Source organism: Typha angustifolia, chromosome 7 (genome assembly GCF_048772165.1).
Source record: "Typha angustifolia cultivar Huaian chromosome 7, ASM4877216v1, whole genome shotgun sequence".
Classification (NCBI taxonomy): domain Eukaryota; kingdom Viridiplantae; phylum Streptophyta; class Magnoliopsida; order Poales; family Typhaceae; genus Typha; species Typha angustifolia.
Window position 1 is genome coordinate 12,533,590 of NC_133245.1, and position 11,895 is coordinate 12,545,484.

Consider the following 11,895-nt stretch of genomic DNA (forward strand, 5'->3'; position numbering starts at 1 on the left):
ATATATTGATGTATTAACTATTGACTACAGATTCTTCCATCTCGTGTCTAAGCGGTTTTCACTGGACATGTCTAAGCCTAAGCCATCTTAATCTATTATCGTGGAATTTGTCCTCTTTAGATGCTCCTCCTAATTGTCTTAATAAATATGTTTGCTTCTTTAATGCATAACTTTAAAGTTTAAACTGCAAATAATAAGTAGATCAACTTTTCTGCCCACAGACTTTTGGAGCACACTGTATCATTCACCTTCCTAACCCCACAATCACTACGAGTCCAAATCCAAAGATGGAACTGGATTTCAACTCACATAGAGAAAGTTAGGGTTATTGTGGATCTCCAAAATTAAGAGGTAACTCGAGACCAAACGGTTAGATGGTTGAGTGCTTTTGAGATTGAGATAGAATCAGGATGGAGAATGAATCTATTGGGATAGATCATGAAAAAAGGAGACCGAAGAGGCGTAGTGGTGATTAGCCTAGGGTTATGGTATGGTGGTGGAGATGACAATAACGGAAGTCAAGGTAGTTGGTAGGAAAGGGATAGAGAAGAAGCAGGGTTATTCTTTAAGGTCAAGGGGGTGCGGCCCGACGAAGAGAAATGCAACAATAAAAATCCTAGATGGTGGCTAGAGTTTTAAAGTTTGGAGGTAGTCGAATAAGGAGAAAGGAGATGATCTTGCAAATTAACTTCAATAATCCAAGATGATCAGATGCACACAATATCTATTTTATGTGGCTCTTTGACTCAACTAGACTTGGTAATAGGATTGAACAGGCTCGAGTCCTATTATCCAACATAAGTAAAAACAATAAAATAAAACACCTAGACCTAGGAACCTTGCCGTTGGATGTTCGAATGCCTAATTAATTTCTGGCTCTCGTGTAAATGCGTTTGAACGCCCCATCCCGAGACTTGCTCTTTGGCTGAGTGGAACTTTTATTTCTTCTACAAACAAACTATTAGCTTATTTGGCCCACTCCTTCCATTTTCGTGGTTGAGTACTTGAGTTTTTATCTTTTTAATGTTGACTCATTCATATTTTGGTTTTATGCCGTCTTAGGCGTATAGTATCTATAGAAAAGTCAAATAATAGTAGCACTATGTATGGATGAGAATAATTGGTGAGGAAAGAAGAGAAAAGAAAAGAAAATAAAATGATTCTCTCCTTCTGTTTTAATGCATGAGAGAAAGGAGTCTCTCTCTTTTTTCTCAAACTTTGTAGAGGAAAAAAAAAACAATTGACCTTAAAAAGGATATTTTTGTTTCTTTTCATTGTTGTACACTGCACCCATGGATGGCTGCACCGGCGGCATACCAGCATGTGGCACAAGGGGTGCTGCATGGCACCCCTCCAGGTAGCTTCGCTGCTCTCGCCCTGCTTGCTGCTTTTGCTGCTATCGCTCGCTCGACACTCATCACATTGGGTGCCCTAACCCGAGCAGGAAGAAAAGGTGAGAGTGAGATATGGGATTGGATTGGCTCGGGTTATAATAAAAACTTAAGTTGCGGCACATCGGGTGCAAGGTCAGCACGCAGCGGCAAGCGGTGAGTGCAAGGTCAGCGGCGGCGAGCCCATTCTCCCTTATCTTTTTCTCTCCCTCTATTGCGGCACAGTACGGCACAGCCATCGTTGCTACTCTTAAAACTATTCCCAACATTCCATATATATAATAATAGGGGAAATTCCTTTGGAATCTGTAAAACCTGTCATTATTTCAGTAAGTTACTATTTATTTTTATTCTCACATCTTGACTTGTCATCTCTATATGGTTGCAGGTTATTGCATTTCTATATACTGCTATGAGAAGCACTGATTTAGGACTGCGAGCAGCACTTGTAGTGACACCTGTTAATGTTCTTCATAACTGGAAGCAAGAGTTTGTAAAGTGGCAACCTAGGGAACTAAAGCCTCTTCGTGTATTTATGTTGGAAGATGTCAACAGGTAGTACTTGCCTCATGACACAATCTCTTTTTATGATGTGAATATCAGTACTGAGTAGGGGTTAAGCATAAAATCATCAACATAATTTTCTAATTTTCTGTATTCATGTGCATCCATATTAAGGTGTTTACCGATGCCCTTTTTTTTCTCCTTTTGTTTTTGATAATGTGTACCCAATAGATCTATTCTATACAATCAGCTGACAAAGAAAACACTTGTAAATTTTGTCTACTCTTTTGGAGAGTTCTCTTGGAATTGATTTATAATCAACCCCATACTTTGGGATTGTGGTGATAATAATAGTGATCAGCTGGAGGGAGTTGAGATGAGACACAATCTCCTACAATCTTCTTTGCATGGAAGCCCATGATTTTTGAAAATAAATGAGCAAAGCAGGACATATAAGTGTGTAGCAAAAATATATGAGTTCTTGACATATTCCATCAACAGTCCTTGGCCCGATAATTTTTGATGCTTTATGTTTTTGTTTCTCCCCTTCAATTGAGGGGTTAAAAGAAGCCAAAATTTTAGATTGATGAAACATAAGAGATGTGGTCTAAAGCAAAGATCTAGGTGCTGGCTGATAACACATCTCATGCTGGCAAGGCGCTGCCATGACAAGTTGCTTTCAATACTAAGAGGAGAGAGAGAGAGTTGAAAGGAAGAATTAAAGTGCTGGCTGATACTGTGAGCATTGGGCAGCACATCTTGTGCCGGCTGCTACTGTGCTTGTTGGGTGGCACATCTCATGTCGGCAAGCCACCAACATGCGATGTTGCCTTCAATACTAATAAGAAGAAGAAGAGAAGAGAAGAGAGAGAGAGAGAGATGCTAATGTATGTGAGTGGAAAGAAACGGTGGAAACACCTCACTCTACTGCAGTGTTGCCGCTCTCATCACCTTCCTGTTCTGATCTGTCCAGCTTTATCCACCTCCTCCCTCTCCCTTTGCTGTTACTTCTGAATGACTATTCTGTGGGGCGGAACAAACTGTGTTGCCCATGCCCAACATGTTCATTTTGACAAACCATTGACACCTAGTGTCGATGGGTCTGAAACTATTCGTCCAAAGGAATGCAAATGACATACAGGAAATTAGCACAACATTTTACGGATGTTCAGATATGAAAAATCTTGTTGGAGTTGCAACAAAGATATATTATGTATATGATATGTCTCAAAGTATGCTAAAATTCCATGTATTGCAAAAGAAGTTCTATCCCAATATGCTAGTAGGCATGAACTGTGAAAGTTTTGTGTTGTGATGTTGACCAAGGATGTGCATTCTGTTGAAATAGGAAGTGACTCATTGAGGAAAAGATGTGATGAGCGGCATGCTTCATGCCGATCTGACACAGGGCAGTGTGTTAGCAGCATGCCGGCAAAGTGTCAATTGATGAAGAGGTGCAGAAATCTAGAGGAACAAATGAGGGAAGGATGCGGTGTGCGTTTGCAAGGAGGTGCACAGCTACTGGCATGACAGTAAGGGAGAGGGAGTGGGATGAGGAAAACGCAAACTGAAGGAAGATTGATGGAAAGGAGAAAGGATATAGGGGGTCTAAAGAAATTGGATCCGGTTATATCCAGCTTAACAATTTTACTCATCTTAGCCCAGTGTGATTATTTGATAACCTAAGTTATTTGGTCAAATTTGGATTGAATAAAACCTATTCTCCAAGCTGAGCCGAACTGATCCACAAAATTTCAATTCTATATACAGTTAGAGCGCAATAGTGTAATGGATCTTCTTTTCACTCAATTATGGCACTATGACAAGCATCGAAATAGCTAAAGGTGGATGGTGGAATTTGAGGGGACACCAGAGGTGAGTACTTTAATTGTTCAGTATGAATCGACCTGTCTTCTCGTGTCAGTTCCTTGTCCGCATGAGATGCACAAACTGTTCATAAATGTGCCGAGCGACACGGATGGTGTCATATGACACTTAAAGCGCCAACAGAGCTCAACTAGCTCGGCATGAAATGGCTTGGTTGTTGGTGCTCTAATGAGCTTCTAATATGCTATACATTTCTTGTATGTCCATACAAGAAATGCATTTTATACCTGTAAGTTATTCTTGTATGGTCAGGCCAAATGTTTTAAACTGCACTGTTTGTTTTCTGCTAATATTCGATGCTTTATTTATATAATAATTTCTTCTTTTAGGTTATCAATGAGCATGTTAACATTGAACATGGTGGATTATTTATATGCTCCTTCCCTGCTAGTTTTCTTTAGTTTTTATTTTTGATGTTTTTTGTTTAACTGAGTATATGCAGTCAGTGAATAAATTTCTACATTGTATATTCTCTTAAGGCAGACTTTGTGTGGTTGTGACCTCCAATTTCTTTGTTATTTTGTACTCTTTTTTTCCCTCAGGGAGAGAAGACCATATTTGCTGTCAAAATGGAGAGTTAAGGGTGGAGTACTTCTAATAGGATATGCGGCTTTCCGGAACTTGTCGCTTGGAAGGCATATTAAGGATAGGAATGCTGCAACTGAGATTTGCCAGGCTCTACAGGTGAATGCCATATTTTCTCTACTGTTATCCTGTTTTGATTCTCATATCACTATGTTGTTGCTTCTAAATTTATCCCCTCCCCTCCTCATGTTATCACAGTTCCAGCTAATATTTTCTATTTGGTTGACTCCAAATTTAGTTCTTCATGATATATCTACATTAGTCACAGGTTTTATCAAATTCAGGTTTTCAGTTTGCTAATGTTTTCATATAGATTGATCTTGAGATATTGTTTGAGGATCATTATTCCACATCTATTCAATTCATGATGTAGGCAGACTCAGGAAAAATGGGGCTATCTGAAAACCGATTATGATAATGATTGCTGACAGGTACCAAAGAATCAGTAAGGGCCTGTTTGGTTTAAGTTCAGGGAGGGTCCCTAAATTGGTTCAGGGACTCCTAACCTGGTCCAGCAACCAAACATCTTTTTATCTTTTTTATACCTAATCAAATTCACTCTCCAAAAAAATCAAAACTAAGAAATAAGAGTAATTAATCAAGTTTGGGGTTTAGTCTCAAACCAAACATGTTCTAATTGATTGCAAATTTGCAGAAGAGGAAATAAAATCATCAGAATGTTGTGACCTATTTTTGACAGCACCTAATTGAGTTATATGCCAGATAGGTCCATTTCTTGCATAATTGTAACTAATATCTGTGAACTGATTTATCCATTTGTTAAAAGAACTCTGTGAATTTGCCAAATTCTTCTTAGACTTTTACACAAACAAGTTTGGCAATAGATTCTAATGAAAGAGTAATCCCTTTTACTTCTACTTTCCTCTGTGTGGAATTTATTTATTTACTGCAATATTTCCATCTTTCATACATAACTGTTGCTATTCTTTTCAGATCATGCTTTCTGATATAGCTCTTAGGGAAATGTTCATTTGTGAAATATTATGTTTATCTATTTTTTTTATTCTTTTGTCAGTGTGGACCTGATATACTTGTCTGTGATGAGGCGCACATGATTAAGAACACTAGGGCTGATATAACTCAAGCTTTGAAGCAAGTAAAAACACAAAGAAGGATTGCATTAACAGGATCTCCTTTGCAGAATAATCTGATGGAATATTATTGTGTGAGTTGCTTCTCTTGTTTTAGAGAAATAACAAGGGATGCTTTCCTTTTTCACGTATAGTGATGATTATGATATGTGGTTTTTCCTGAGTTGCAGATGGTTGATTTTGTGAGGGAGGGATATCTTGGAAGCAGTCATGAATTTAGGAACCGGTAAAAGACCAGTCTTTATCTTTTGATTTTTTAGTATAGTTGGATATTTATCAGATGTTTCTGAATGTTGATGTCTTATTGTATTTTGTATGCAGGTTCCAAAACCCCATAGAAAATGGGCAGCACACAAATTCTACTAAAGATGATGTGAAGATCATGAACCAAAGATCACACATCTTATATGAGCAATTGAAGGGATTTGTCCAGCGAATGGACATGAATGTGGTAAAGAGAGATCTACCACCAAAAACTGTTTTTGTTGTCACTGTGAAGCTGTCTCCACTGCAGAGGAAATTATACAGAAGATTCTTAGATGTCCGTGGGTTTACAAGTGACAAAGTTTCTTCTGATAAACCTATTAGGCGCAGTTGCTTCTTTGCTGGTTATCAAACATTGGCACAGGTATGATGTAGCTAATTAAATACTCATAAGGGCCTCTTTTTCCTGGTAGTCATGCTTGAAACTTGCAGCATGTAAGAGTCTTCCTAAAGAGGTGAGAGAAGTTACTTTTAGGGACAAATTGCAGAATATCTGGAAGCCTGTAGACCTCAAACTTTCTTGATACTTATCTTTCCTTTTTTTCCATGAGAATTTCTTCCTATCAGGAGTTCTCTAAGAATGCATTTGTCATTCAAAAGGCATTCTTTTAGAGTTGATCAATTACCTGATTGACTACTATTGCAATAAGCTGAAGCGAAATATATGCTTTACTGTGCAGATATGGAACCATCCTGGGCTCTTGCAGATGGCTAAAGAGCATAGAAATTACTTACGGCGAGAATTTGCTGTTGAAAACTTTCTTGTAGATGAAAGCTCCAGTGATGATAATATGGACAATGACTTGCTTAATGGAGGTATTTTAGTGCTTTTAACATGCTTCAAGATTTTCTCCATTGTGAAATGCGACATTGAAGTTTGCTTCTTTCTGTTTTTTAACATGTACATGTTATCACGTCTTCAAACAGTCTTTAAACAGCACCTTCTCAAGATAAATGGGTGTGGTTGGATAGTTTCTATAGATGGTTCAGATATATGTTAGGTGAACTAAAATGGATTAGAGCTGATTCGGCTTTGCACTTTTGATCCAATGGGTCATTTTAGGTGGATCTTTCAAGTTAGAATGCAAAATTCAAATCCTAAGGCATTATTTTGCAATTGAGAAGCTAGATATAGTTAGATAGTTGTTTTAAGATTAAAGAGAAACATAATGCTCTAAATTGGGACTGTTTTCTTAGCTTCGAAATCTCATCCTCTTCTTGTTGGATCATTGTCTACTGATCTTCTGTTTTTTAAATTTATTTTCTTAGTCAGCTTGGTGGCTTAGTTTAAATCACACTATATATCATAGGCTAAAACAATTACAGATTAAACTTTATAGTGATTGGAAGAGCCAAAAGGATGACATTTCATCTTTGGTGCTATCCTTGTTGCAGAAAGGATCATAAGTTCATAACAATTTAATGATTCAATGTATTTAAGGAAGATATATATTGGAATTAATTCTTTGTTTTTCATAATATGGTGTAATACCCAATTTCCATTGTTGCTGTAGGCAACATATGATCTATAGCAACATAGAGGATGAAGCATTAGACTGATCCTTTACGTGAGTTATTCTAATGACTTAATGAGTTTGAGCTATTGGAATTGGGTTAAGTGCAGCAGACCATGAAATTGTGGTGATCTTCCATCTCTAATTAGTAAGTAGTTTATTTTGTTAGTAATCATTCTTAAAGCATAAAGTATGTCCACTCAGTTTCTTTTTCTTTTTTTAAATATATTAAGAGAACTGAAACAAGTTTGATTACATCAAACCATATTGAGCCAAAAACAAAGTATTCGCGAATGGCTTATTATTGACAACCATATTTAAACTCATCCGTAATCATACGGAGCATTTTTAAAATTGTGTCCTCCGCCCTAGATATTTTTTCCTTAATGGAAGTAGTTGGGCATTAAGTAAGGACATCTTAATATGGTAAGACTAAAGAATTGTGCGTTCTTTCTCTCGAGTTTGTTCTGATATTAGATCATATGTTTCATCTTGGTTAAGATTTTTGACACTACTGTAGTTTTTGGATAAGATGGTGAAGAATTGAAACTTTCAGGTTACTGATGTAGAATATCATCCATTTTAAGTTATTAGGCCTGAAAGTACTATTCTTGTTTCTGCTTTTCAGTCTTTTATTGGTAAAATTTGCTGCCTCATAATCAATATTTGAACACCATTTTATGCATTTATCAAGGGTTCAAATTATTAGATAAGTTAGACATGAGTACAATTAATGTTTATTATGCTGGTTGCTGCACACAGAGAAGCAGAAGATGAAGAGTGACCTTTTGCCCAAGAAGGGTGATACTGTCTTCTGTGATGAGGTACTGGAAAACTGTTTTGTGGTGAATCTCTTCATGTGTGTTGCACCAAATATCTAATGCCACATTTTTTTTTTCTTTACAAAATTTATCTTTTGAATGCTTAGATAAATCTACTATTTCGTATAATTCAGACATGCATTCATTCTTGTGTTATTTCTTTAAGCCTTTAAATTCATACAGAACTTCGTGTTGAATGAGCAAGAATTAAATTGCTGAGCGATGGCTTTCTTTATGGAGTATAGGGTCATATATTATGAATCTTTTGTCTGTCTTGCCTGTCTTATAAAAAAAAGAGCATCCCAATGCATGGGGGCTTCCGTCTAATGTAAGGGAAGGAAAATGTACTGTCTTACCCTCATTCCTGAGGAGTTTGTTTCTGAGATTTTAACCCATTACTTTTTTGGATACAAGGGGCAAACCTTATCATCCACCTAGTGACACAGTCTTATTGCTTATCTTTTTCTTTACATTATTAGGCATTAATTAGACTCAGTACTCTTGCCTCTCCAGGAAAGCAACTGGTGGGGAGATCTTTTGGATGAGAAGATATATAAGGAAGCTGATTATAGTGGAAAAATGATATTGCTCCTCGATATCCTCTCTATGAGTTCTGAGGTGGGTGACAAGGCATTGGTATTTAGCCAGAGCTTGACAACTCTAGACTTAATAGAATTCTATATATCAAAGTTACCGCGGAAAGGAACAGAAGGGAAGTATTGGAAGCAAGGGAAGGACTGGTATAGGTATGTTGATTCATTAATCGAAGAACAAACATTTACCATTAAAAATCTAGAATTTATTAGCAATATATGTTCTCTATCAGACCTAAATTATATTTTCATAACATGGTGCATGGATAACATGTGATAGTGATTCATTATTAGACTTTTGTATTATTGTCCTCTTATGTAATATTTAGCCATCTTTTATGCATGTCTAATTCATTTATTATGACTTACTAGATATGCTTCTCATGATCAATCTCATGGTAGCTACTTATTGCATTAATTACACAACTTTTTATAGTTCTATTCACTGTTTCAAGTGAATCCTCACTCTACATTGATCTTCTCATTCTAACCAGTGATGTTATGATATAGTTTAATGACATTTATAATCTAGGTACTTATTTCGTAAGACTTTTCAAGACTGCTGAAAAGTTAGCTGAAATTTTGCAAAGTTCTGGTAATTCCTTTTTCTTGTTCAAGTAAAGTAAGAGAAGTAATTATTTCAAAATTGGCATCCACCACAATCGTCTCATCCTCGTTGATGATCTCGATCCTCTTTGTTAATGACAGTGGTGGCAGTGGACACAGAGGAGGAGATGAAGTTAGAGTATTAAAGGCAAAATAGGCATCCACCACAATCGTCCCATCCTGTACTTTTTTTATTATTTTGTCTACAAATAGTGATTTAGCTAAGTGCTAAATTGTAGGTTCTTAATCTCCCATACTTTCTTTAATAATTCTAGCTTAATGACTGTCCTTATCTCCTTTCAACACGATGTCATCTGCAGAAAACATGCACAATAAATGTCCTCTTGAACAGTAGCACTATGCTCATGTTTGACTAATTTGAAGATGTATTTGCTTGGTGGTGATAGTTTGTACAGCCAAGAGAGTGAGAATCACCTATAATGTTTGGCAATCCTGTTAATTGTTCTCTCCAGCACACATGCATGTTGTTGATTTGCTATTGAAGAATTAAAAGCAGTTTACTTTGTAAAATTTTGATTTGTCTGGTGTGTTTATTATTTTTGACACCTGCATATGACTTTTTCTTGATTTGAAACTCTTCGTTAGATGTTTGTGATAACTTTTTATTGTGAAATCAACCTTCTTTCTGGATTAAGTTGATGATCAAATGCTTTAAATAGGAGGCTCATTTTAAGGTCCCTTCATATTGTTCTTATCATATCCATAGTGAATGAGTACTTTGACCCACTGAGCAGGTTAGATGGAAGTACACACTGTTCTGAGAGACAGAAGCTTGTGGAGAAATTTAATGAGCCTACAAATAGGAGAGTCAAGTGCATATTGATATCAACTCGTGCTGGATCTCTGGGCATTAACCTTCATGCTGCAAATCGTGTTATTGTTGTCGATGGTTCTTGGAACCCAACATATGACTTGCAAGCTATATATCGGGTTTGGAGGCAGGAATTTAATCAATAATCCATTTCTGTACTGGATCTGAAATAGTATCTTTATTTAACCCTGTTTACATCTGTCTTTTGTAGATATGGGCAAGACAAGCCCGTCTATGCTTATCGATTGATGGCACATGGAACCATGGAAGAGAAAATATATAAACGACAGGTAAAGTTGCATGCAAATGGATTTGAACTAATGCACTACTTTTCTGGTATCTGTTGTTAGGTTCTAATCAAGCCAATTTGATGATGTTTCAATTGAAGTGAGTAACGGTCTAAGAGTGATATGGGCAGGTGACAAAAGAAGGACTAGCAGCAAGAGTAGTGGATAGACAACAAGTACATAGAACGATGTCTAAAGAGGAGATGCTGCATCTGTTCGACTTCGGTGATGAGGAAGCACTGGAGCATAACCAAGAAAGTCCTATCTCAGTGTATCAGGATAAATGTGGTGAGGGTGGATCTTCAGGAACGCCAAATTCTCATGTAGTTGGATGTTCAGACAGGCTCATGAGGAGCTTACTTAGCAGACATTATCCTCGGTACATGTTCTGAATTTTTCACATGAGATCATCAATTATTTCAACTGATTCTGATATTTTCTTCCTTTTTAGCTCCATGTAACATGATGATCTCTTGTCTTCATCTAATTTTTCACATCCAAATTTTGTAAATCCACAAGCAATTTGTTAAATACTTACTCCATAGGGAAGATTTTAAATTTTCTTTTTTTTCTCTCATCCAGTCCTAGTGAACATTGAATTTATGTCTTTTCGTAACCATTATTATTTCAGTTGGATTGCAAATTACCATGAACATGAATCTCTTCTACAAGAAAATGAAGCAGAAAGGCTCACAAAAGAGGAACAAGAAATGGCTTGGTTAAATTATCAAAGATCACTGGAGTGGGAGGAGGTACACAGGACTGTATTTGATGAACCTGACAGAAAGTTAGTTGTAGATGATATTCCAGCTGAGGGTATTCCTTCTCAACAAGCCAAGGGTACTTCAAGGAGCCGCCCAGTTATCCAAAGGAAGTGTAGCAACCTCGCCCACTTGCTAACTTTGAGAAGCCAGGGTACCAAATCTGGATCCAGCACTGTTTGTGGTGAGTGTGCACAGGAGATTAGTTGGGAGAACCTCAACAGAGATGGAAGATCAAGGTGACATTAAACTCTGTTCATAATGTATGTATTTTTGCTGGTTCTCTTTTTTGTTTTTTGTTTTTTTGTTTTTGTTTTTTTTTTTTTTTTTTTTGTTCTGTAAAGATTATATAGTGCACATTTTTGTAAAAGTTCGTCATTACTTCATTCACATTTCATATTTATAGATGATCAAAAGGCTGTTTTTCCTTGTTTCATATTTATGTGAATTGCTTTGTTCATTAAATCAGGTTATAATCTTTACAAGAATATCCCTTTTTTCAACAATCCATGAGTTCACTTTTATGGAATTGCAGTGTTTAGTTTCAGCCGTTTCACTTTCAAATTTCAGTTATCAGACTATATTTTATTTTCCTTTCCTGCGCTTAGTATCTTCTGCTATTAGTTACAAATGAAACCATGCAGTTGAATAAAACAATTAAATCAAGCTGTAAAAAATAGGTGGATGTAGCTATAGCCATTTGGTTGCACAGTTGTTAATTATGAAAGCAAAGCACAT

The 11,895-nt window shown here is 36.6% G+C and overlaps 1 protein-coding gene across 5 annotated transcripts in view; it reads left to right on the top strand.

The window, feature by feature from the left end:
* The window catches only part of LOC140762225 (protein CHROMATIN REMODELING 20), a 37,902-nt gene extending 26,309 nt beyond the window's left edge, over positions 1–11,593 (top strand). For 3 of the 5 annotated variants that reach the window (XM_073099877.1, XM_073099876.1, XM_073099878.1), the window contains 12 exons: positions 1,780–1,946; positions 4,325–4,466; positions 5,404–5,553; positions 5,650–5,705; positions 5,801–6,107; positions 6,424–6,559; positions 8,020–8,081; positions 8,592–8,824; positions 10,033–10,236; positions 10,321–10,399; positions 10,528–10,775; positions 11,028–11,593. In XM_073099877.1, the coding sequence (XP_072955978.1) occupies positions 1,780–1,946; positions 4,325–4,466; positions 5,404–5,553; positions 5,650–5,705; positions 5,801–6,107; positions 6,424–6,559; positions 8,020–8,081; positions 8,592–8,824; positions 10,033–10,236; positions 10,321–10,399; positions 10,528–10,775; positions 11,028–11,400 (2,157 nt within the window). In that variant the 3' untranslated portion in view covers positions 11,401–11,593. Of the gene's footprint in view, positions 1–1,779; positions 1,947–4,324; positions 4,467–5,403; positions 5,554–5,649; positions 5,706–5,800; positions 6,108–6,423; positions 6,560–8,019; positions 8,082–8,591; positions 8,825–9,203; positions 9,267–9,379; positions 9,460–10,032; positions 10,237–10,320; positions 10,400–10,527; positions 10,776–11,027 lie in introns of those variants that run through there. The other 2 variants (XR_012104709.1, XM_073099879.1) reach the window with 2 other exon arrangements.
* Positions 11,594–11,895: the final 302 nt, after the last annotated feature.